This window comes from Sus scrofa, chromosome 12 (genome assembly GCF_000003025.6).
Source record: "Sus scrofa isolate TJ Tabasco breed Duroc chromosome 12, Sscrofa11.1, whole genome shotgun sequence".
Classification (NCBI taxonomy): Eukaryota; Metazoa; Chordata; class Mammalia; order Artiodactyla; family Suidae; genus Sus; species Sus scrofa.
The window spans coordinates 50,525,591-50,552,605 of NC_010454.4; the positions used below are offsets into that span (position 1 = coordinate 50,525,591).

At 47.6% G+C, this 27,015-nt stretch overlaps 1 protein-coding gene across 4 annotated transcripts; it reads right to left on the reverse strand.

Annotated features, from left to right (window-relative positions):
• Positions 598-26,493, reverse strand: TEKT1 (tektin 1). Of its 4 annotated transcripts, none has more exons than XM_003131872.6 (9): positions 26,408-26,493; positions 24,047-24,190; positions 21,909-22,115; positions 17,475-17,640; positions 15,382-15,510; positions 14,682-14,825; positions 13,751-13,973; positions 2,418-2,614; positions 598-1,740 (listed from the first exon to the last, which is right to left on the reverse strand). In XM_003131872.6, the coding sequence occupies exons 3-9, from the start codon at positions 22,096-22,098 to the stop codon at positions 1,533-1,535; spliced, it is 1,257 nt and encodes a 418-aa protein (XP_003131920.4). In that variant the 5' UTR covers positions 22,099-22,115; positions 24,047-24,190; positions 26,408-26,493; the 3' UTR covers positions 598-1,532. The 4 variants fall into 4 exon arrangements, with proteins under 4 accessions (XP_003131920.4, XP_005669191.2, XP_020923368.1 ...); XM_005669134.3 differs by having other exon boundaries at positions 24,095-24,190; positions 26,408-26,487; XM_021067709.1 differs by lacking the exon at positions 26,408-26,493 and adding an exon at positions 24,740-24,909 and having other exon boundaries at positions 24,095-24,190.

Below are 27,015 nucleotides of genomic sequence, written 5' to 3' on the forward strand. Positions count from 1 at the left end.
GCACCACCCAAGCCCCACCCCCGGCCCAACCCAGGGACCCGGCCCTGTTGTTCCCCCATCGGAGGAACCAGCTCACGCCCCCTGGAGAGCCAGCAAGGGCACCTGTGACTTGTTTTGTTCCCTCCTGCTGCAGCTTGAGTCCCAGTGAAGCCGTGAATTCCTTGTCTGGCCTCTTATCAATTTCTATAAACCAAAGAGTCCAAGGACCTGAATGGGTAACACCATGACCCCAGAAAACGGCCGCCTGGCTCACCTGCTCCTCAACCCCTCCCACCAGGACTGACTTCCTAAGAGCTGGACGGCCCTCAGGCCCTATCCTTCCTCTTCATTTTTTTTTTTTTTAACTGCTGGACTGCAGCATATGGAAGTTCCTGGGATGGGGGTCTAATCAGAGCTGCCGCTGCAGCCCACGCTGACCCTTACAGCAATGAGGGCTCCTTAACCCACTGATTGAGGCCAGGGATCCAACCTGTATCCTTACAGAAATATCACTGGGTCCTTACCCATGGAGCCACAGCGGGAACTCCCCTTCCTATTCATTTTGTTAAAGGCCTTTGGCTCTTTAGTCAATAGAAATTGATAAAAGGCCACACAAGATATCCAGGCAAGGCTTTATTGGGACCCGACCAGCAGCAGGAGTGAAAACAAGTAACAGGTGCCTTTGCTCACTCCCCACAGGGGGCACCAGCTGGTTCCTTAAATGAGGATGAGAACAGGGGTGGGTTCATAGGTTGGGCCAGAGGGGCGGCTTAGGCGGTCTGCCTACCCCCTTGGTGGTGTGCTGTTTGGGGATCACTCACAGTACCCTGTTTTTGCTCCTGGCACCTCAGACGTGGCACTTGGTTTGTGGCCTTTCTGTACCGTATCATTCATAATTGCCGCGACTCTGCCTACGTGCTGTTATTTTTAGCCCCTTATAGCTTCACTGTTTTCCGTTGCTCAAGGAAACCTTTGCCGAGGAGCAGGCATTCCGGTAAAGGGCCCCGGGTCGCAGCCTACCTGTTTCAGCCGCGAGAACGGGGCCCAGAGAGACGCCTGCAGGTGCTGGGAAGACTTCAGGGGACTCCTGACCCAGGGCGGCTTCTCTCTCTTCTAAGTTCCCTATGACCTGAACTTGCTTCCCGCGACCGGAGGGGGTCTAAAGCAGCCACCGCTGCGCTGTTTTCCAGGGAAGGGAATCTTGGGACCAGGAGAGGCGTTCGCACGCCCTCTTGTGGGTAAGGTGGGCGTTGGTCCGAATAGGGGGGTCCCGCCCAACTCCCGAATTGAAATGAATCGGAACGAAAAAGTCTTGGGCCCCTCCCCCAGGCCTGAAGTCCATTGATACAAGACTGGCCCGTGCTAATTCATGGGGTTACCTGTTCAACGGCCACTGCAGCAGCAGCAGCAGCAGCAGCAGGATAGAGCCTTGCACCCACAGCTCGGGCTTGGGAACCCCCGCCCAGAGTTTCTGGCGGGAACCTGAAAGGAGAGTTCTGCGCTCCTGGTTCAGGACGCGGTTTAATGGGAATGGCTTGGTGGGCATCCTGCTTTCAGCAGACAGCGTCGGGCCGGAGCCCCCCGGCCCACTGCCCGCGGTCGTCCCCGTCGCGCGGAGGGATGGACCGCCGCATGTGGACGCACAGCACCTCGTCGATGTAGATGCTGTTCTCCTTGACCTGGATCTCCTCCTGCAGGGCGAGCTGCCTGCGATTCAGGCCTTTCAGCTCTGCTTGAGCCTGCGCCAGCGTTTCCTTTAACCTACGAGAACAGGAAGAACACAAGGGAACACAAGGGAATTAGTAATTTATCGCTCTTTCTGTACTCCATGCAGAACCCAAACTGCTGTGTCTTCGCCCTCGTTCTCTTAAGACAGAGATTTCAAATTGGTGGCTGCGGGCCAGATTCACAAGGCAGATCCAGCCATGAACTGCACAGGCTTAAAACTGTAGATTTTAACCTAAACCTCGGGATGTGAACTTTAGAAAAATTTAAACCCTGGGATCCAGTCCCTGCAGGGCAGCGATTGGCTGGAGGTAGGAGGGACTGCTCTTTATAAAGGAACCCCTCAAACATCACAGATGCACAGGTCCTTGTGCCTAGCCTGCTTGGCCCATGTTGACACTGCTGAGCCTGGCTCACAATCTGGGTTTTTTTTTTTTTTTTTTTTTTTGGTCTTTTTAGGGCCGCACCCCCCAGGCTAGGGGTCTAATCAGAGCTGTTGCTACCGGCCTATGCTACAGCCACAGCAACGCCAGATCCGAGCCTCGTCTGCGACCTACACCACAGCTCATGGCAATGCTGGATCCTTAACCCACTGAGGGAGGCCAGGAATCGAACCTGTGACCTCGTGGTTCCTAGTCAGATTCGTTTCCGCTGCGCCATGATGGAACTCCACAATCGGGGTTCAAATGGAGCCCCAGCAGCCCTCTGCCTACCTTGCAACGTTGTAAGCGATCTCATCAACCTCCTTGATGAGCCTATACTGTGCCACATCGCGACACAGCTCCACGTTGGGCCGATGGGTCCTGGTCTCCAGGCGAGTGTGAGCCACCTTGGCAGGCCCCTCTTGATCAAGGATGGCTTTTTCAAGAACAGTCATGTTCTTTTCCTGGGAGGCAATCTCTTCCATGACCTTACAGAAGGGACGAGGGGATGAGGGTGGGTGAGGCCAGGCTGTGTTCCTCAAAAACGCAACAGCAGACACTCAGGAAGTTAGGAAGAGCGGACCTCAACTTCTGACCCAGGCAGGGCCCCAGAACGGGTCTGATCTCCCCTCCCTACAGCCGTGATTGCTGGTGGGCAAAGTACCTCCCCCAACCTTGCAACTTCACATGTGGAAGGAACACGAGGGGCCATGGTTGCCTCATCTCCTCCCCAAATAAGTGGATTCCCTGGAGAAGCCCCTCAGCAAAGGCTGGAGGCAGCCCATTTGCCTTGGTGCAAAGTCCCTTTGAAAGCTGCCTATTTTCTCATCAATCCACCCATTTGTACCAGACCTGCCCCCTAAAAGCCTGAAGAAAGAGGGGGAAGTTTATGGACTTCCCTGATGGCTCAGCAGGTTAAGAATCTGGCATGGCTCTGGTGACTGCTGCAGTGTGGGTTTGATCCCTGGCCCGAGAACTTCCGCATGTGAGCAGTTTAATCTGAATCTTGTAGGTCTCTTTGGTGGCTTTGTGCAAAGAAAAGATTCCTTAGAAGTTACTCTGGTCATATTTAACTAGTTGAAAATTTTATTTCATCATTACACTTTTTTTTTTAATGTTGCACCATGGGAATTTCCAAACATAGGTGAAAGCAGATGGTACAGTGAGCCTTATGGACCCATCATCAATTTAAGCAATGGTCAATACACTGCCAATCTTATTTTATCTATAATGCCTTCTCTGCACCCCTGCCATCAGCTTATTTTAAAGGAAATCTCAGATATTATATCATTTCAGCCTTAAATAAATACTTGAGTATATGTTTCTAAAATATAAGAATTCTTTTTTCTTGTTAATATAACAACAATATTTTTTTACACACAAAAACAGAAGAATTTCTTTTTTTTGGTCTTTTTTTTGCTTTTTAGGGCCACACTTGCAGCATATGGAGGTTTCCAGGCTAGGAGTTGAATCAGAGCTGTAGCCACCGGCCTACACCAGAGCCACAGCAACACCAGATCCGAGCCACGTCTGCGACCCACACCATAGCTCATGGCAACGCCGGATCCTTAACCCACTGAGCAAGGTCAGGGATCGAACCCGCAACCTCATGGTTCCTAGCCGGATTCGTTAACCACTGAGCCACGATGGGAACTCCATACGTTAATATTTTAAATTGATTTTGATTAATAGTTGCTCCCACCAAACTCAGTTAAAATCCTTTGAACATTTGTTTAAAACAATTTAGAATTTGATATATAACTTTTACAAATACTTGAATTGTCCTAAGGCCTTCTGGAGGTTTTTTTTTTTGGGGGGGGCTGCATCTGCAGCATAGGGAAGTTCCTAGCCTAGGGGTCAAATTGGAGCTGTAGCTGCTGGCCTACACCACAGCCACAGCAACTTGGGATCCGAGCTGCATCTGCGACTTACACCACAGCTCACAGCAATGCTGGATCCTTAACCCACTGAGCGAGGCCAGGAATCGAACCCAGGTCCTCAAGGATACTAGTCGGGTTCATGACCACTGAGCCATGACAGGAACTCCTGGAATTCTTTAAAATATCTTGTCAATCTAGTAAACTATTAGAAATGATTAATCTTAGGTTCTGAAATGTTTTAACACTAAAACTTGTTTCTTTTTTGGCCATCCTGTGGCATGTGGAAGTTTCTGGGCCAGGGATAAAACTTATGTCACAGCAGTGGCCTGAGCCACAATAGTGGCAATGCCAGAACCTTAACCTGCTAGGCCACCAGGGAACTCCTAACACTAACTTCAAACTCAAAATTTCAACTTAATATGATAAGGCTAAGTTAACTCTTTTTTTTTGGGGTCTTTTTGTCTTTTTAGGGCCACACCTGTAGCACATGCAGGTTCCCAGGCTAGGAGTCTAATCGGAGCTACAGCTGCCGGCCTACACCACAGCCACAGCAACACCAGATCCAAGCTGCACCTGCGACCTGCACCACAGCCACGGCAGCACTGGATCCTTAACCCACTGAGCGAGGCCAAGGATCAACTCTGCAACCTCATGGTTCCTAGTCGGCTTCATTTCCACTGTGCCACGATGGAACTCCTAATTTTTTAATTAAATATACTTAAGGTATAATTTTAAAAAATCAGATCATATTTTAAGTATTTTACAAATACTTTAAAATACCCAAAATACACAGACTCTTTAAAACAAAATGACTGACACTATGGGTTAGATCAGGAGTCAGTAAACTATGTCCTCTGAGTCGAATCCAGTCTGCTACCTGTTTTTGTACAGACTGGGAAACAGGAATTTTTTTCTAAATGAATAGACGTTCCTTTTTGCGGTAGTTTTAGATTTATAACAAAAGTGAGCATATACCATATTCCCATATACCTTATCTCCCCTCCCACAGTTTCCTCGCATTATTAACAACTCGCATTCATTACCTAAAGTCCACAGTTAATATTAGGATTCACTCTTTGTGGTATACATTTTGCAGGTCTTGACAAAGGCATTCAAGTATCTGCCATCAGATTATCATACAGGGAGGGAGTGGGAGGGATCGGGAGCTTGGGCTTATCAGACACAACCTAGAATAGATTTACAAGGAGATCCTGCTGAATAGCATTGAGAACTATGTCTAGATACTCATGTCGCAACAGAAGAAAGGGTGGGCGAAATAACTGTAACTGCAATGTATACATGTAAGGATAACCTGACCCCCTTGCTGTACAGTGGGAAAAAAAAAAAAAAAGATTATCATACAGAATAGGTTCCACTGCCCCCCAGATACTCTGTGCTCCTCCTTTTCGTCCCTCATTCACTCAGCCCCCCTTTGAAGCTCTGGCCACCAGTAACCTTTCTACTCTCGCCATAGTGTTGCCGTTTCAAGAATGTCATATAGTTGGAATCAATCAGTATGAGTCATACAGTACGAATTTATGATTGGTCTCTTTCATGAGTAATATGCATGTAAATTTCCTCCATGTCTTTGTGTGGCTTGATTGCTCCTTTTTATCATCGAATAATATTCCGTTGTATGGTTACAGCGGTTTGGATAAACTTTACCTATTGAAGGAGAACTTGGTTGCTTCCAAGTTTCAGCGATTATGAAGAAAGCTGCTATAAACATTCACATGCAGATTTTTGTGTGGACATACATTTTCAGCACATTTGGGTAAATACCAAGGAGGGAGATTGCTGAATTATATGTTTAGTTTTGTAAGAAACTGTCAGACTGTCTTCCAAAGTGGCTGTACCATTTTGCTTTTCCCACCAGCAATGACAGTTCCCTGCCAGCATTTGATGTGTCAATGTCTTAGATTTTCTTTCTTTCTTTTTTTTTTTTTTGCTTTTTAGGGCTGAACCCAAGGTGTAGGGAAGTTGCTGGGCTGGGGGTCGAATCAGAGCTACAACTGCTGGCCTATGTCACAGCCACAGCCACTGGGGATCTGAACCGTGTCTGCAGCCTACACCACAGCTCACAGCAACGCCAGATCTTTAACCCACTGAGTGAGGCCAGGGATTGAATCTGCATCCTAATGGATCCTAGTCGGGATCGTTAACCATTGAGCCACAAAGGGAACTCCCTGTTTTAGATTATCTGTAGGTATGTGGTGGTATCTTGTTTTAATTTCAGTCCCTAATGAGGTATGATGTTCAGCATCTTTTCATATGCTTCATTGCCATATGCTTCTTTGGTGAGGTGTCTGTTCAGATCTTTTACCCAGGTTTTTTTTTTTTTTTTGGCTGCACCCTTGGCATATGGAAGTTTCTGGGCCAGGGATCAAATCCGAGCCTCAGAAGCAATGCCCGCTGCTACAGTGACAACCCAGATCCCTAATCCGCCTCCACACAGTGGGAACTCTCACTTTTGCCATTTTTTTTTTTTTTTTTTTTGCTTTTTGGGGCCACACCCATGGCATATGGAGGTTCCCAGGCTAGAGCTCTAATCGGAGCTACAGCTGTTGGCCTACACCACAGCCACAGCCACGCCAGATCCGAGCTGCATCTGCAAACTACACCACAGCTCATGGCAATGCCAGATCCTTTAACCCACTGAGCGAGGCCAGGGATGGAACATGCGACCTGATGGTTCATAGTTGGATTTGTTTCTGCTGAGCCACGATGGGAACTCCTGGCCTAGTTTATAAGTGGGCTGTTTGTTTTCTGACTGTGAGTTTTAAGGGTTCTTTGTATATTTTGAGTAACGGTCCTTTATCAAATATTTCTCTTTACATTCTCTTCAAAGAGAGGTTTTTGCATTTTTAAATGGTTGGAAAAAAGATCGAACGAAGAATAACATGTTGTATCTTGTAAAATTATATCAAGTTCACATTTTTAGGGTCTATTACTAAAGTTTTGTTGGAACACAGCCGTGTTCATTCATTTACACGTCTGCTTTTTGAACTGCAAGGCAGAGTTGGGACGTTGTAACAGACTGTGTGTTTTACTCTCATTGCTTTGCACTGCTGTCTAGAGGAAGGCCGGTCCGAGTGACATGGTCATAACTTGACAGCTTTCCGAGTGTTTATGTGTCACCATATGGTGGCATCTTGCTTTATTTTTTATCGCCAATGCATGCCCATCATGTCAAGACAAGAAGAATGGGCTTCGTGTGTTGTAGTTGTCAGGTACAGCGAAGGGTCGGTTTTGTTCATCTCTTGGGTAGCAAAGCACTGCGTTTGTGGTGCCACGACACCATGGTTGTGCTGAAGGAGACAGCAGGACCGGACTAAGCATTCCCTGCAAGACTCCCAACTCACCAGGGAGCGACGGCCAGAAACATTAGAAACTTAGGATCTCATCCCCGCAGAACTTCTTCACAAAAATGAAAATGAGGCTGTCATCAAAATAAGGTTCCAAGTGGTCATGGGTTTTCCAAGGAAGGAACACCAGTTACTCGATGGTGACTTAATGAAATTGTGATTGATTTGCAGCAGCTGAGGAAGGGGCTCCAGAGGATAGAAATTATTTTCAGACTATTGGTCTTTCTGCCTGAAGAGCTACTTGAGGAGTGAAGGACCTTCGGAGGAACATCGAGAGTCAGTTAAAAGCACGCAAACCAAAGCGCACGACGTTGGATGGTTTCCTAGGCTCTTCCTGAACTGGGGGTTCCGCTACTGTTCAAACTCTGTTCAGGGTTGTTCATTCAAGGTCAAGGCGGGGTTGGAAGTGATGAAAGAATGAGCCTCTATGAATGGGTGCATGAAAGAATACAGGCAAAGATATTTTCAAAACATTGAGAAGCAAGCACAAGGTCAATACAACCTGAAGTGGAACCTGCTGAGAAGAGAGAGAGCTGATGATGGTACCTCTCTGTGTTGAGCACAAGAAGGTGTAGCTGAACATATTTAGAGCCTGTGGAAACGTAAGCTATTTAAATACTGCCTGTGGTTGGCTATTGATTATGTTGCACATCAGGAAGGGCTTTGCAGAAAATACTTGGATCCGTCATGTGGTATTGAACCAGCAGTGTCAATGAACTTCATTAGCTTTCATGGACTTGACCATCATCGGTTCTGAGAATTTTCGTCAGAGGTAGAAGCTGGTTTTCCCGACTTGCCTGGTACCATGGTTTAGCAGTGGTGAAACGTTTCTGTGATTTATTTTAGCTCAGGGCCAAGACTGAAATTTTTCTGAACAAGTACAACCACCCTCAACCACTGTTATCAAACACTGAGTGGCTTTGGAAATGAGCTTTTGTTGCACACTGTAAAATAATTCTTAGTGAATCAACCTAAAATCACAGGGCAAGACAGGCCCTTCAAACACTGACTGCACTAAAGTTATTTCAACAACTAACATGACTTGAGCCACAAGTAATATCAAACTGCTTTATCCTCTTTCTGTGCTGCCCAAAGATGCAGAAGCAACCTACATATATACAATGGAATAGTACTCAGCCATAAAGAAGAACAAAATAATGCCATTTGCAGCAAAATGTATGGACCTAGAAACAATCACACTAAGTCCAACAGAGAAAGGCAAATATATGAGATCACTCACATGTGGAATCTAACAAAAATGATTCAGGAGTTCCTGTGGTTAACGAATCCGACTAGGAACCATGAGGTTGCCATGGGTGCCATAAGGTTCGATCCCTGGCCTTGCTCAGTGGGTTAAGGATCCAGCGTTGCCGTGAGCTGTGGTGTAGGTTGCAGACGAGGCTTGGATCCCGTGTTGCGGTGGCTCTGATGTAGGCCAGTGGCTACAGCTCCGATTGGACCCCTAGGATGGGAACCTCCATATGCCGCGGGAGCGGCCCAAGAAATGGCAAAAAGACAAACAAACAAACAAAAAACCCAAAGATACCAAAGAACTTATTCAGAAACCAGAAACAGGCAAAGTTTTCAAAATCAAACTTATGGTTCCCAAAGGGGAAACACTGTGGGGAGGGAAAAATGAGGAGGTTGGGATCAACCCAGATACACTACTGTTGATAAAATAGATACGTAACAAGGACCTACTGTGTCGCAAAGGAAATCTACGCAATACTGTATAATAACCCGTGTGGGAAAAGCATCTGAAAAGGAATGGGTGGATGTATGTGTATAACTGATTCACTTTGCTGACCCCCTGAAACTAACACGATATTGTAAGTCAACTATACTCCAGTAAGATAGAAAAACATAAAAAACCACCACCGCCATCACCGCTAAAACATGAAGCAAGACCTCCATTCCCACACACATTTGCAGAAGTATTTCTCCAAGCTGCAGAAGGGTTTTTTGGAAACTCAAAGCAAATTTCCATTCTTCAAAATCCACTTAACTATGCACTTAAGAGCCTCTAACTACGCTTCCACAGGGAGTGATTAATCTGAAATGTAATGACGTATGACAAGGCGGATATCAGGAGAACAGTCTAACGGGAATCTGTGGATGCCTTCCAGGCGAAAGTGTTCAATTAAAATTGTCTGCTCCAAGACGGTTATCTGTTTGTGGCAGTACTTATCTGAACGAAGGAACGGTTTCAAAGATGAAATATATAAAATCTCATTACAGATCAGCATTAGCAGATGAATATTTGCAATAGATTTTTTTTAAATTTTTTTTTTTTTTTTTTGCCTTTTTAGGGTTGTAGGTATGGCATATAGAAGTTCCCAAGCTAGGGGTAGAATTAGAGCTGCGGCTGCCAGCCTACGCCTCAGCCACAGCCACGCCAGATCTGAGCTGTATCTGTTACCTACACCACACGCCAGATCCTTCACCCATTGATTGAGGCCAGGGATGGAACCCATGTCCTCCTGGATACCATTGGGTTCTGAACCCACTAAGCCACAATGGGAACTCCCCGGTTATTATATTTTTAATTTTTTTTTTGTCTTTTTAGGGCTGCACTTGAGACATATGGAGTTCCCAGGCTTGGGATCTAATCGGGGGTGTAGGCGTCAGCCTATACCACAGCCACAGCAACGCAGGATCTGAGCCATGTCTGTGACCAACACCACGGCTCACGGCAATGCTGGATCCTTAACCCACTGAACGAGGCCAGGGATCGAACCCGCATCTTCATGGATGCTGGTCAGATTCATTTACAGTGAGCCATGATGGGAACTCCCTATTTTTAATTTTGTTGATGAAGAATGTGTGGAAATTTGTTTTCTCTCTTATTATATTAATACCTATGTACTATCTTTGATTTTGCCTCTTGGTCCACAAAACCTAAACTATTTTACTAACTGACCCTTTATGGAAAAAGTCTGCTGACTCATTAAGGTAATTGAAACCCTTGGTTAGTTTATCTTAAACACTGTGGTACTAATTCTAAGTCTTACTGGGGTCAAAATAGGTTTCATTCAATAAGGAAACAATGGTGTTATTGAAATCAAAACGGGGGCTACCCTACCCTTTAATTTGGAGGTGCTCGCCTCAGTTTTCTGCCTCTTGACCACAGAGGCTTCCAGCCAGATGACGACCAGGTAGAGCCTTTTCTCATGGAGCCTTGGTCAGTGTCTCCGGATGGGGCAGCAAGTCTCGCCTGGTCTGTTTTAGTCCATGTTCCAGCCTGTCCAGACCACTTGGGGTGTTCATTTTAGATGTGGCCTCCAAGGCCTCCGCCAGACAGCTCCCAGCTCCTGCCAGGGTCTCCCCCAGCAGGACAGGGCTTCTCACAGGCCCCTGCAAAGACCAGCTTCTTGCCTCTTCTTAATTTGGTTCCAACCTCTTTCTTTTCAGCTGTGCCCATGGCATACGAAGTTTCTGGGCCAGGGACTGAACCAGCACCACAGCAGTGACCTGAGCCACAGTAGTGACAACACCGGATCTTTAACCATTGGCCACCAGGGAACTCTCCATGCCTGGACTTAGTTCTTTTTTTTTTTTTTTTTTTTTTTTTTTTGTCTTTTGTCTTTTTGTCTTTTGTTGTTGTTGCTATTTCCTGGGCCGCTCCCGCGGCATATGGAAGTTCCCAGGCTAGGGGTCGAATCGGAGCTGTAGCCACCGGCCTACGCCAGAGCCACAGCAATGCGGGATCCGAGCCGAGTCTGCAACCTACACCACAGCTCACGGCAACGCTGGATCGTTAACCCACTGAGCAAGGGCAGGGACTGAACCCGCAACCTCATGGTTCCTAGTCGGATTCGTTAACCACTGCGCCACGACAGGAACTCCCTGGACTTAGTTCTTACTCCACCAGGAAGCCACTTGACTATTCCTTGGCTGTGTTCAATCATCATTATTATCATCAACAGCAGCTGCCAATTTTCATTGATTATTATATTGACTATATATAAAAATTATATAAACATATATACATAGGTGTGTACACATATAAAATGGATATGGGCCAGGCATTGTTATAATTTTTTTTTTTTTTGGCTTTTTAGGGCTGCACATGTAGCACATGGAAGTTCCCAGGCTAGGGGTCATATTGGAGCTGGAGCTGTCAGCCTGCACCACAGCCACAGCAACGTGGGATCCAAGCTGCATCTGGTACCTACACCAAAGCTCATGGCAATGCTGGATCCATAATCCACTGAGTGAGGCCAGGGATTGAACCTGCATCCTCATGGATACTAGTCGGGTTTGTTACTGCAGAGCTACAACAGGAACTTCTAAATTTCTTTTTCTTTTTTTTTTTTTTTTTTTATGGCTGCATTCACAGCATGTACAAGTTCCCCAGGCCAGGGATTGAATCCCAGCCACAGCTGTGACTTACACCACAGCTGAAGCAATGCTGGATCCTGGGCTGGAAATCAAAACTGCACCTCCACAGCGACCCAAGCCACTGCAGTCAGGTTCTTAACGCACCGTGCCACAGTGGGAACTCCTGTTCTAAATATTTTGTCTGGGTTGTCGAATTTTACCCTTACCAACTCTCGGAGGTGAGGGCTGTTGCTGTCCTTATTATTTATTAAGGAGGAAACTAAGGAACAGTGGATTGGAAATGTTTTAAACTTTCTGTATATTATGATGCTTTGACACCTAAGAAAACCTGTCTGGCTGTGGGGAGGCTGCCCCTCCCTGGGCTCCCTGATTCTTAGAGATGGCAGAGGACCCAGCCCGAGCAGCCTGGGATATGAAGACTCACCAGCCCAGAGACCTCCCTGCCATGTGCCCTTTCAGCTCAGGTGACCATCTTCCTCTTCCTCGAGCATCCCAGGGCCGGGTGCCAGGCAACTGGGGACCATGCCACAGCCCACAGCCCACTGAGGCTAGGCACACAGTAGCAGATCCCAAACGACTCCCCGGCCTTGCCTTGCCTGCCCCAGGAAAGGCTGTGGCCTGCCCCTTCCCCGCATTCCCACTCTCTGCCTCCTGAGCACCCTGCTGTCTGCCCCGGTGGCCTGGCCTGGGGAGCCCCGCCTCCTGCCACTAGGACCTGTGAATATAATACATTTTAAAAAAGGTTGATTGTTTTTTGAAGCAGCTGGATGTGTCAGGTCCCAGACCAGGGATTGAGCCCAGGCCACAGCGGTGAAAAGGCCAAATCCTAACCACTAGACCCCCAGGGAATTTCCAATAAACCTCGTTTTTCCTGAGCCTCCCTCCTCCTCGTGGCTGTGCTTGACTGACCATCTCAAAAGCACACAAAACATTAAGTAGCCTCCCTAAGATCGTACAGCAAGTGCTGAAGTCGCAAGTCAAAGCCGGCCTGTCTGGCTCCGGGCTCTGCACACTCACTTGCAGCCTCTTCTCCCTGTCGTTTGGCTGAACATTGCAGTATGACACCCGATGACATTGTGGTTTGCTCTGCTCATCGCAGAGACCTTTTCTGACAGGGGGACTCTGGGTTCACGGAAGGCAAGGTGGGAAGGCCGCGGGGGGACAAGGCTCTAATCCCAAGCTGCCAGCAGTGCACCTGCCACCTGGGGTCCCTTCTGCCCTCTGTGTCTGTTTCACCATCAGTGAGATGCCATCAGTGGCCACATGGGGTAGCTGTAACTGACCCGATGTTCCCGCTGAGGTACAAGCTCACCTGCCTACGTCCCTCAGCTGGTCTGTGGCAGGACTGGAACTTGGGCCCCCAGATCTTCAGTCCCAGTTCAGCTCTTGTTCTGCTGGACTCTACTCAGTGTCCCTGAGCTTAGCCTGTGGGGTGGGCCTAGAGGCTCAGGATCCAGGGTCCTTGCTGGTGCAGGAGGAGGGCTAGAGCTGGCTTACTGGGCTGATTGTTAGATATTGTGGAATTCCACCAGACCAGTGTTTAATGGGCAACTTGAAACCGACCATAGTAGAAGTATTTATGCTACAGAAATCTGCAACTTCTACAAATCAGGGCCTTCCCCCTCCCAGTCCCCACTGCCTTCTCCACCCTCCCCGCCGGAGCCAGTTTACCAGCACTCAGCTGGATAACTGGGAAGGACAGACAATCGGCCAGACCAGGGTGGCAGCTGAGTTTGGAGGAATTGGTTGCATTCAACTCATGGAACTTCTGAGTCATAAAGAATGTCTAAGAATATCTCGCAGGAGCAGGAACTAGGCCCAGTGTAGGCAGACAGCCTGTGCTCTGCAGCAATGACACAGGAGGCCTGGAGTGGGGCCGAGTCCAGGCCCCCTGCACCCAGAGCCTGCTGCTAAGATGGAGCGAGGTGGGGGACTTTACTCCTTAGGTCGCCCAGGGTCACAAGCCCAGAGGCCATGCTAGGTTTCCGGGGTGAAACCTTCTGCACAGGCTGGTCCATGGTCCCTCCCGGGAGCTCACCTTGGCCAGATGAGCAGCCAGCTTGTCCCTGGCATCCTTGGTCTCCTTCAGCCCATTCCTGAACGCGGTGTCCACCACGTCACACTGCCTTTGCAGGTCGCTGGCCGTCTGGGACAAGATGCGGTCCACCAGGGCCTTCAGTGTCATCGAGTTGTTCCTCTGCCTGTCAGCCTTCTCCACGTTGGTGCTGGAGAAGTCCAGCCAGTCCTCCAGGCTCACAGAGCTGGAAGACAACCCGTGCATTCAGCCACAGTGCATTTGGGCTGGGCGGGGGGAAGGGGACAAGCTACTGGAAACCAAGCAGCCAAGCCTCCCTCCGCCATCAGAAGCACTAGAATATTTCCCCAGCTCTAGGCAGAGGGAGCAGTGGCCAGCGGCAATAGCTGTCACTTTGGGGAAACCCACTCACTCTGCGGCACGCGCTGGGCTGGCACCTTCCGGACAGCGTCTCATTTAATCCTTGCAGTGGCTTAGTGAGCTTAGTAACTTTCGTACCCCCATTTGACAGATGAGGAAAACTGAGGCTCAGGAAGATGGGAGCGACTTGGTCGAAATCATACAGGTAGGGGCAATTTAAGTATCAAAATAAATCATAATAGTGCCAGATTACAACACACTGAATAAAACAGGAGAACAGGAGTCCATACTGAAAACAAACAAATGCATACACTGCTGGCTTGAAAAGGAATTGCTTTATGCCACACTGGGGGATCTTAGCATAATGCTGACTGGAAGGAATGTGATACACGAGGTACCGAGGCACCCCTCGGCCCTGTGTCAGGGTTGTCACCACTCAGCGCCAGCCTTTGCCCTAAGCCTGTTTCTTCCCAGCTTGCAGCCTATGGTCAGGGGGACGTCCTAGGTCCTGCTACCTGTCCCAGGAGCACTGGGATGTCACACAGCATGGCCGGGCCGGCAGAGACCCACTCACTTCGGTTCAATCCTCACAGCGTTCTCAGAATAGCGGATGTTGGGTGAGTTGTTATTGAGTGAGAAGCAGATATCGTCAATGGTCAGGGCCGTGAACTTGTCCCTCAGGTCCTTCTCAAGACTGTACTTGGCAGAGCGGTTCAGCCTGAAGGGAGAAGCCAAGCTGGATTTCTCCCTCTGCAAAGCCCCGCGGGCACCTACCCCAGGCTCTGGGGAGACCCTGCAAAACGGAGCTAAAGCTGGCCTAGTGCAGGAAGGAGGCCCTTCCTCCCACCTTCCCATTCCCCCAAACACACACACACACACACACACACACACACACACACACACACCCCATTAGGTACTTGGTGACAAATGAACGTGTGCAAGCCTGAACTTCAAGTCCTCCCTCCAACTGCGACATTTTCCCATGTCACCGCTGTGGCATCCTATTTGCGAGGTCCACCCGGGGAGAACTGGCTCCATTGTCCTCCAGTTTGTACTCCAGCTCCCTCCCGACCCACCACCAGAGGGCGACTGTCACGCACGAGAGGTGGTCCAGGTCTCATCCTGAGTGTTCCCTGTGCCACCTTGTAGGTTGGAAAAGAGCTGGTAGGATGTTAAACCCCACTGCTTCTGTGCCGTGGGGCACGGCCTGGGTGGTTGCTGCCTTTTTAAGATACGGTCGGTGAAGACACGAGGGCAGACCCCCGACAGCCTACCTGATCTGCTCGGCCGTCTCCTCCAGGGTGCGCGTCAGCAGTGCCCTCACCCCCTGGATGACCTCGGCCTCCTTGATCAGCTCCTGCTCCACTTCATCACGCACCAGGTCGATGCCAACTCGCTTCTCCCTGACCGGGACAAAGGTGGTCGGTCAGTCATCCCATGAGCGGAGGGAGGCAACTTGAAATTTGCCAACTTTTAAAATTATCTGGACACACAGAGGTTCTGCAGCATATGGAGGTTCCCAGGCTAGGGGTGGTATCAGAGCTGTAGCCACTGGCCTGCGCCACGGCCCCAGGAAGGCAGGATCCCAGCTGGGTCTGCAACCTACACCACAGGTCACGGCAATGCCGGATCCTTAACCTGCTGATTACAGCCAGGGATCAAACCTGCGTCCTCATGGATATCAGATTTGTCTCTGCTGAGCCACGAGCTGAGCTCTTCATATGAATATTCATTCTCACATAACCTTTCAAGTACAGGTGAGCAAAGGGAGTTTCACAGAGGTTAACTCACCCCATGTCCTAGAACTGGGCATTGCACCTGCTTTTAACCGCTTACTCCCAAAATTGATCCGTCACTGCCATATATTTGTTCTTTTCCATCTGCTCACGTGACAGTGTGTGGAAGGCTCCACCCCTCTCCTGCTGTGTGGCCTCAGGCTCACTGAATACTTATCTGCGCCTTGGTTTCCTCTTCTGTGAAATGGGGGTAACTATTAGTACGTCCCTGGTTTGTGCAAGGAACGAAAGCAGCCAGCAGAGGACCTGGCACAGAACAGCAAGTGCTCAGTCCACTCAGCAACCTCTACATCCTAGTCACCCTTAGGTGCAGGCTCCAGCCAACCGATGTTGGCCTCTTTGATCTGCTACTACTAACCTTTGCTTCACAGACTCTCTCAGCCTGGCTGGGGGATCGTTGCCCGCCTAAGCTCACTGAGGTGACAGGGCTTTCTGGGAAGGAGGAACAGCGTGGACTGAGCCACGATGCATGTGGGAAACTGCAAGCAGCTCAGTGCCCCTAAGCACACCCACTGCTGGGGTCACGGGGGCCCCACCTGTGAGGAACCTCGTTTTGGAAGGTGTTAGGGCGTAGGGATGTAAGGAAAGGGTTTTAAGCGTGGGAGTCACCTGTGAAGATCTGCCCTGGGGAAAGTTAACTCCGTAGCTAGAATGGGGGTTCTCCTGGGGCGCAGTGGTTTGACGATCTGGCATTGTCACTGCAGTGGCTTGGGTGGCTGCTGTGGTGCGGGTTTGATCCCTGGCCTGGGAACTTCCATATGCTTCGGGCCAAAAAAAAAAAAGAAAGAAAGAGAAAGAAAATAACCAGAATGGAGGATGCTCTTGAACAGAGGGGGCTATGCTGGCAGCAGGGGGCTCCGGCAAGGGCTGCGATGGGGATCAGGTCTGGAAATCAGCATCACCCCAGAGCAGAGAGGATGACCCTACTCATGGGACTTCCAGGAGGCATGTTTGTAGAGTGCTCTCTGGTTTGCAAAGTGCTTCCACGTGGCTCTGTGGAGGGGAGCAGTCTTGTTGTCCTCTAGTAACTCTATCTGCTCTACCTGTGCCAAAGAAAGACTCCCTTTCCCCAGTTTGCATTGGTGTGGCCGTGTGACTAAGCTCTGGTCAATGGAGTGCAGGTTGAAATGGGGGATACCAAACCGTAATTACTCCTACTCGCTGGAATGTAGGCATAAGGGCTGGAGCTCCAGCTGCCATCTTGAATCATGGGGTAGCCTTGGGAGTCAAAGCCACGCACATGGACCAAACGAGACAGAAAAGGCCTGCAAGCCTGACACTGGTCCACCATGCCAACCCTGACCTATCTCCAGATTCCTTAAATGTGAGAGAGAAGGAAACGAACTTGGTTAAGTTCAAGGTTATTCTGCTCATTTTTCTGATGACCCGCAGCCAGACTTAGTCCTAACTGACACTTCAGTTGGTCAAGGGCAGAAGTGAGACATGAATTCATCCACGGCTCCTTCTGCTGCCCCGCACCAGAGGCCTCCCCAGAGAATTTCAGGCTCTACTACCCAGCGGTTCATTTTTCATGACAGGTGATTCATTAGAGAGCATTCACTGCCTCCTACCTGTATTCCAGACACTTCTCAGTGATGTGCAGGGGCTCTTTAAGGCTTTCGAGCGCTTTCTCCAATCTGGTCTGATATATGAGCAGGTCTTCGGTTGCGGACACCAGCTGCTCGAGTTTGTCATCTAACTCCTTCTTCCAGAACCTGACTTCCTCAAGCCTCTGTTCTGAACCACACAGAGAAGTTACACCAGGGTGAATCTAATTCCTGGGCAACCAACTCTTGGATTGGAAACTTGAATCAGACTATTGTAAAACTACCTGAGATATTTTCTTTTCTTCTTAGAGCAGCGCTCCTTGAGGCATTTTAATGTCTTTTTGTAAGTGTTTATTGGAGGGGGGGGCAGGGAGAGAGGGAAGGAGGGGAGGAAAGAAGGAAAGAAAGATTTCTTCTTACATGCAATATCAAATTCATCCGAATATCATTCTACACATCGACTTCAATGCCCACTGTTTTTAATAACTTTTATTCTATCAGAATATGAATGTATATATATTGGAAAAGCCAAATAGTATCACAAGTCAAAGAATGCTGACATTTACAAGCGACAGTTGAAACTAAGAGGAAGACATGGATCAGAATCTCCCCGTAAAGCCTTCAGAGAGAGCGTAGCCCTGCGACACCTCTGTGCCCCATCCCAGTCCTTCAGCCTGTCCTGCTGGTTCTGTCTTCAAAATACGATTCGAATCTGCCCCATTTCTCCCTATTTACTGACATTGTCTTAGTCCAAGAGAACAATTTGGAATAATTTCACTTACTTGCCTTTTTAACCTGAATTCTATCTTCCTCGTGCACTAGATTTCCTCACTTGTTAGGTGTCTGTCAAGTTTTTTACCCATTTTTTGTATTGAGTTTTCTGCCTCTTTCTTCTTTATTTTTAAAAGTTCTTTATATATAAATCTGGATGCAAATCCTTTGTCAGGTATGTATGTTATGACTATTCTCTCCTATTTTGTGGTTTGTTTTTTCAGTTTTTTTTTTTTTTTTTTTTGCTTTTTAGGGCCACACCTGTGGCAGGCTAGGTGTCGAATCGGAGCTACAGCTGCCAGCCTACACCACAGCCATAGCAATGTGGGATTCAAGCCGCATCTGCAACCTACACCACAGCTCACGGAAACGCCAGATCCTTAACGCATGGAGTGAGACCAGGGATTGAACCCGCCACCTCATGGTTCCTAGTCGGATTCGTTACTGCTGAGCCATGATGGGAGGTCCTGCTTTTTCAGTTTCTTAATGAAGACTTTTTTTTTTTTCCCTGTCTTTTTGCCATTTTTAGGGCCACTCCCGCGGCATATGGAGGTTCCCAGGCTAGGGGTCTAATCAGAGCTGTAGCCGCCGGCCTACGCCACAGCCACAGCAAGCAGGATCCAAGCCGAGTCTGCAACCTACACCACAGCTCACAGCAAGGCTGGATCCTTAACCCACTGAGCAAGGTGAGGGATCGAACTCGAAACCTCATGGTTCCTAGTCGGATTCGTTAACCACTGAGCCACGATGGGAGCGCCAATGAAGTCTTTTTAATAAACAAATTCCTTCATTTTATTGTATTATTATTTTTTGGCCATGTAGCATGTGGAAGTTCCTGGACCAGGGATCAAACTCATGCCACAGCAGCAACCTGAGCCTCTGCAGTGGCAAGGCTGGATCCTTAACCCACTGCACCACAAGGGAACTCCAAAGATTCTTCATTTTAATACAGTCCAATGTATTGTATATGTGTGGGTTTGCTTCTAGACCCTACTATATTCCATTGGTCAATATTGCTCTGTCTCTGACTATACCTCACTGTGTTCCTTATTATAACTTTATAGTAAGCCTTAAATCCTCAGTGAAAGCCTTCCAGCTTAGTTCTGTTTCAAGAAAGCTATGTCCATTCTTGCCCCTTTGCATTTCTATGCGAATTTTAGAAGCTGTTTGCCAATTTCACCACAAAAACTTGCGAGATTTTCATTGACTTTGCATCGAATCTACAGATTAATATGAAGAGAATCGAATCTTTAAAACACTCTCTTCCAATCTATTAGCTAATCTATCCCTGCATTTATTTAGAATTTCTTCAACCTCTTTCAATATCAGTTCATCATTTTCAGTACAGAATTCTTACCTGTCTTTTGTCAGGTTTATTCCTAGATATTTGATGTTTTTTAATGCCACTGCAATGGCTAATTTTATAATGAGTCAATGAATCAATGAAATCAACTCAGACCTTAAAAACTTTCTTCTCATGCCTATTAAAACATGATTATTGTGAAAAATGAATGGTGCATCCTCATTTCAAATACCTACCTATCTACACAATTATTTAGGACAGGTCTGCTTGGTATAGGCTGGTATCAGGTATAAGGATCAACTTATCAGGAGAAGCCTAACATCTAACTTTGCAGGCCTGAATAAAGCTTTGGTTTATTGGAGGCCAGAAAACTAGCAGCCCTTAGACTAGGTTTTATCTATAGATGTGTTTGTTCTTTCTGCCTATTGTTATAAATACATCACAATTGGAGCTCCCACTGTGGCTCAGTGGGTTAAGAACCCAACTAGCATCCGTGAAGATGTGGGTTTGATCCCTGGCCTTGCTCAGTGGGTTAAGTATCCAGTGTTGCAGCAAGCTGTGGTGTAGGTCATAGATGTGGCTCGGATCCCACATTGCTATGGCTGTGGCCTAGGCCTGTGGCTGCAGCTCTGATTCAACCCCTGTCCTGGGAACTTCCATATGCTACAGGTGTGGCCCTAAAAAAAAAAAAAGAAAAAGAAAAGAAAAAAAAATACACCACAATTGCCAGCATTTAAAAAGTGGATAATTCTATCTTTCCAAATTTTATTTATTTATTTTTTAACTTTTCAGGGCCGCACCTGTAGCATACGGAAGTTCCCAGGCTAGGGGTCGAATCCAAGCTGCATCTGTGACCTATGCTGCACTTGCGGCAATGCTGGATTTTTAACCCACTGCTCGAGGCCAGGGATCCAACCTGCATACTCATGGATACTATTCGGGTTCTTAACCTGTTCAGCCACAATGGGAACTCCCCAGATTTTCTTTTCTTTTCTTTTCCTTTCTCTTTCTTTCTTTCTTTCTCTCTCTCTCTCTCTCTCTCTCTCTCTCTCTCTCTCTCTCTCTCTCTCTCTCTCTCTCTCTTTTTCTTTCTTTTTGGCTTTTTAGGGCTGCACCTGTGGCATATGGAAGTTCTCAGGCTAGAAGTCAAATCAGAGCTACAGCCGCCAGCCTACGCCACAGCCACAGCAACATGGGATCCGAACTGCACCTGCAACCTACACCATAGCTCACGGCAACGCCGGATCCTTAACCCATTGAGCAAGGTCAGGGATCAAACCCGAACCCTTATGGACACTGAGTGTCCAAAGGGAACGCTCACATTTTCTTTAAAAAAAGAGAAAAAATCAGGCAGTTTGGCAATACCAGGCCCATATTCTTTTTGGAAAAAAAAAAAGGGTTGAAATCGAGTAGCTGCTCCCTGCTTAGATGGAGAATGCATTCTCCAGGTGCCTGTAGTCACCACCACTCCCATTTGCCACAAGGGGGTTTATCCAAACTCCTGTGTTGCCTGCCCAACCCTGACAGACTGTTGGGTTTGGCATTTGGAAGGTTTTATGTTTATTCTTGTTTTGCTGATTAAAGCACACCAACTTTTAAATCACGTTTGTAGGAATGGAACTGTCAAGACAGCATTACTCTTTTTTTTTTTTTTTTCTGGTCTTTTTGTCTTTTTAGGGCTGCACCCTCGGCATATGGAGGTTCCCAGGCTAGGGGGTCTAATCACAGCTGCAGCTGCCAGCCTACACCACAGCCACAGCAATGCCAGATCAGAGCCGTATCTGCAACCTACACCACAGCTCACGGCAATGCCAGATCCTTAACCCACTGAGCAAGGCGAGGGATCGAACCGCAACCTCATGGTTCCTAGTCAGATTTGTTTCCGCTGTGCCATAACGGGAACGCCGGCATTACTCTTTCTTTAAGACTCATCTCAAATATTCCTCTCTAGGAAGTTTTTTCCAACTCTCAAGGGCCTTCCTCACCCCTACTTTTGCACCCTCTCCCCAGCACCTATCCAGTTATTGTCTGCTTAGTGATTTTTGTATTTTTCTCCTCCTCAATCCAGGAGCCCCTAAAAAACAGAGACTCTGGTCATCCCTGTGATAGTCCCTGTGCTTGGTCCATTTCTTAGATGCTCAGCAGATATGTATCAAATCGATAAAAGAATGAATGACAGGTGGCTGAAAATCAGACTGGGTTATCATGGATCTAACTTAGGGCAGGGAACTTAAAGACAGAACCTGGAGAGTACACCTGTTTCTCCCTCCTATTTCAAGATACTACACTGCCACTCCTGAACATGAAGTGCAAGTGACAGTGTCACCATCCGTCCACAGTATCATCCAAATGTGCTCACAAATAGGCCAAGTGTGTCTTCTTACCTAGTTTCTTGTTCACATCGCTTTGAGATTTTCTTGTGGTCTTTTCGATTTCATCCACAAGCCTCTGACTTTCTGCCACCAGGCGTTCGGAGCGTGACCTTTGGGCCTCTGCTCGGTGGTAGTGGTTCTTGTTAGCAATGTGCCACTCTGAGGGCAAGAACTTGGGCGGAGGTTGCAGTAATTTGGCCATTTGAGGTTTCCAATGTCCTGACCAAAAGCAGAATTTTTTTTTTTCAGACTTACAGAAAGCAAGTTTTTTAAATGTCAGTTGTTGTTACAGCGTGACATGGCATGCCCAAAAGTGCACAAACCATAACCTGTACACAAAATGAGAACCTCTGGATAGCCAGCACCCGGATTAAGAAACAAGTTTTAGCAGTACCTCCTGCCTCTTTCTGGCCACTCTTTTTTTTTTTTTTTTTTTTTTTTAGGGCTGTACCTGTGGTATATGGAAGTTCCTGGGCTAGAAGTTGAATCTGAGCTGCAGCTGCCACCTACATCACAGCCATAGCAACGCTGGATCTGAGCCCTATCTGTGACCCACGCTGCCGCTTGTACCAATGCTGGATCCTTAACACTCTGAGTGAGGCCAAGGATGGAACCTGTATCCTCCTGGACACTATGTCAGGTTCTTAACCCACTGAGCCACCATGAGAACTCTCTGGTCACTATTCTTCACCCCCACACCCACACCGTAACCACTATTCCAACTTTTAACGCTATATGTTAGTTTTTGTATTTTTGAACTTAATGTAAATGAAATCACTCTGTGGTCTTTTGTATCTGACTTCTTTTTGTTCAACATTGTAAGAAATTTATCAGTATTATTCATATAGTTATAGCTTGGTTCATTCTCATTACAGTGCAGTATATATTGTATAGTATATATTCTGAATATACCAAAATCTCTCTCTCTTTTCTGTTTATGGATATTTAGGTTTCCAGTTTGGGGCTATCATGAGAAGGCTATCAATATTCTCAGAAGTGTTCTTTGGTGAACACATGCATGTATTTTTTTTTTTTCCTTTGCTTTTTAGGGCCATGCCCGCAGCATATGGAGATTCCCAGACTGGGGGTCGAATCAGAGCTGCAGCCGCCAGCCACAGCCACAGCAACGCAGGATCAAAACTGTGTCTTTGATCTACACCAAAGCTCATGGCAGTAGTGGATCCTTAACCCACTGAGCGAGGCCAGGGATTGAACCTGCGTCCTCATGGATGCTAGTCAGATTTGTTAACCTCTGAGCCACGACGGGAACTCCTTTTTATGATTCATTAGAAGTGCTAGGTCAAAGGGCAGTGCTCAGGTTCATTAGGAATTGCCTGTTGAGCCTACCCAGAACTTGAAAGAAACAAAACCTTCCCAGAGCAAAGAAAAGGAGAAAACAAGAGGAACACACTGGGAGGCAGCAGGCAACTGCCAGCAGCAATAGAAAGAGGAACTTCTCCCCACTTCATCTGCATCAGCTCTGACTGTGAGGGCCGCCTTCCCCAGATGGGGCTAAAATATGCCTCCACCCACATCCCCACTCAGGAAATCGGGACGCCTGGAGTTCCCGACGAGGAGCAGCGGAAACTAATCTGACGGGGGACCGTGAGGTTGTGGGTTCTATCCCTGGCCTCGCTCAGTGGGTTAGGGAACCTGCGTTGCTGTGGCTGTGGTGTAGGCCGGTGGCTGGGGCTCTGATTAGACCCCTAGCTTGGGAACCTCCATATGCTGTGGGAGCAGCCCTAAAAAGCACAAAAACAAAAACAAAACACCCACAAAAAAAAAAAAAAAAAATCAGCTCCTGCCCCTAAAGGCTTCTGGACCTTTCTAAAGTTCTTCAAGCATACAAGGATGAAACTGGAGTCAGATCTTGACCGGGCTGCACCCCAGGCCACCCGGCCACCTCTGACAACTCAGGTTCTCCTAATCCAGCCCTTCCTATGGCCTCTGCTGAGGTTGTCTGAGTGTGGGGCTCAACATTTAACCCAGGATTCTTGGATAAGTCTGAGGAGCTCCCAGAAAAATTGAAATTAGAGCTAAATGAGGTCGAAATTAAACCTAAATTCTGGCTGATTCCAGTGGGCACAGACTTTGGGTAGGTCTGAGGGCTACCCTTCACAGTTGGTGGGGTGGAACCAGGGTTTACTTACCTCAGCACCACAAAGTACTACGATAGTTTCAGGATGGGATCTCCTTACCCCAACTGGAGCTCCGGGCTCTTGCAGAACTGGGAGGTAAACAGCGCAGTCTCCATGGCAACCGGCGACACGTCAACAGGGCAAAGGGGGCGGGGTCTGCAACGAGGCTGTATTACCGGAAGGCTCTGCGCAGGCGCGAGTTCTGAGTTTCCTTACCCCCACCCTCCCCCGCTGGAGGTAGAGGGTTGTTGCCTGGGAGCGCTAGGGCCGGAAGACTCGGGACACCAAACAGGAGACAGCGACCAAACCCCCAAGCTGGGAGTCAGGAACTGCGACTAGCCTTTTCCCTGCTGAGGACTGGGTCACCTTGGACTCCCCAGGTGTACAGCGGGGTTGGGCTGGCCCGGGACCACTAAGCCGCAAACCCGGGGGAAGGGATTCCTCGGGTTCCCGCGGCCGCGAGGAGGTTAAGAGGAGGAGGTAGAAGGAGGTGCTCGTTCTTGCACCCCGGGCCTGCCCCTCAGCGGACCGACGGCCGTCTCCAGCTGGGGGCGGGGACTGGACCCAGAGCTAGTAGTAGATTTTATTTCCCAAACTAAGAGTACGGTGATGGAACATGTTCTTTATGGCTGTAATACTGGTAAAGCACTAATATGTAGAAAATAAAGGAATTATACTGTGGGGGACGTAATGCAGATTGCAGACCTGTGTCCTCCCCCGGATAGCCTGAAACAGAAAATGGATGTTCAAATCTCGCGCCCAAATGGCAAACTTTCCTCGACACCCTTTACACCAGTCAATCGAAGTCAACCTCTCCTAAAGGGCAACCAATTAGAGGAGGCTTTGCCTCGTGAAGCCCGCCTCCCTAACATATCGCGAGATCTATGTTAGTGTTATGAATATTAAACACACCGCCTGTTCATTGGCCAGCGGAGGAGCTCGTGTTGCATATTCATATTCCTTGCACCTCAGAGCAGCGGCGACTTAAGGAGCAAGGTATCCTTGCCACCACCCACAACCCAGCGGGAGATTCGCGGGTCTTGGCTACACTTGGCTATTCAGGGCTTGGAGCCCGGGTTCCCCACTCGGCGGACCTGGGGGAAGGCCGTCCTGCAGGAACCGGCCGGAGTCCCAGCCCCATTCCAAGGACACCTAAAGAAGGAAAAAAAAAAAAAAAAAAAAAGAGAGAGAGAGAGAAAGAAAAGAAAAGAGGTTCCTGTCGTGGCACAGCGGAAACGAATTCGACTAGGAACTATGAGGTTGCAGGTTCGATCCCTGGCCTCGTTCAGTGGGTTAAGGATCCGGCGTTGCCTTGAGCTGTGGTGTAGGTCGCAGACGCTGCTTGGATCTAGCGTTGCTGTACCTGTGGCTTAGCAGGGGGCGACTACAGCTCCGATTGGACCCCTGGCCAGGGAACCTCCATGTGCCACGGAACCTCCATATGCCATGGGTGCGGCCCTAAAAAGACCAAAAAAAAGAGGCGGCGTCCTCATAGAGCGAGCCAACCCTGAATGGCCCTTGTCTTTTCCTTTGGAGGCCCTGACCCTGGGGTTCCCTCACCTCAGTTTAAATAAAGAAGGGGAAATTTCTTGGACCTGTTGGAAATTGGCCAAAGTACATGAAATTTGCAATATTAATTATGATCGAAGGTAACCATTGTATTTTTCATCCCTATACAAGTTAAATCCCCTGCCCCTACTCCACGGGTTGGAGAGGGATAGAAAAACCTTGAAACTCTCACTGAAGTTCATGCTTATAGTTGAGTCCAGCCAAGTGGACTTTCCTCTGCTGGTTCTGACCTCTGAAAGGCCTAACTTGGATGCTTTAGCATCTCTTGACATACTTTAAAAAGAAGAAAATAACTCTCCTTCAACTATTTATTCTGGAGTTTAAGTGTAATTGCAAGTATTTGAAAACATTTGCAAAAGAAAAATCTTAGTTTGCACCAACATAGACCAGCAAAAGAATGAGTCCAATAGAGGACATATGGAACAGCTTATTATTAATGATTACTCAGTGTGTCTGGCATCAGTATATAGGTAGGGAGTAATAGAATGTAAAGCAGATACGCAGCTCAGGGCTTAGAATTTGCCAAACTCAGAAACATGCAACCAAAAGTTACATTCAAAGCAGAAACAGGCAGGCAAGGTGCACTGAAGTTTGAAGTGATTTTGAGATTTTTTTGTTGTTGTTGTTGGTTAGAATAAAACTATGCTTCCAAAACTTGTCATCCTAGTACCAACTTCTTCATTTTTGACATATCCATTGACATTTACCACTTATAAAATTATTTTGATATTTTTCTTAAAATACGCTCATTTCTACTTGTAGGCATAATTATTTCAAAAGAAGACTTTATACCCACGCACTTACGGTCAGTGAATCTAGGACGGTGGAGGCAAGAACATACAACGGAGAAAAGAGTCTCTTCAATAAGTGGTGCTGGGAAAACTAGACAGTGACATGTAAAAGAAAGAAATTAGAACATCCTCAAACACCACACACCAAAATAAACTCAAGACGGATGAAAGACATAAATGTAAGACTATACTATACTATAAAACTCTTGGAGGAAAACATAGGCAGAACACTCTTTGACATAAATCACAGCCATATCTTTTTGGATCCACCTCCTGGAGTAATGAAAATGAAAACAAATATAAACAGGACCTAATTAAATTTACAAGCTTTTGCACAATAAAGGAAACTGTAAACAAAACGAAAAGACAACCTGTAGAATTGGAGAAAACATTTGCAAACAAAGCAACCAACAAGGGATTAATCTCCAAAATAGACAAATAGTTCATGCAGCTCAATATCACAAAAAACAAACAACCTAATCAAAAAATGGGCAGAAGATCTAAATAGACATTTCTCCAAAGAAGGCATACAGATGGCCAAAAAGCACAGGAAAACATGCTCAACATCACTAATTATTAGAGAAATGCCAAGCAGAACTACAAAGAGGTATCACTCCTTTC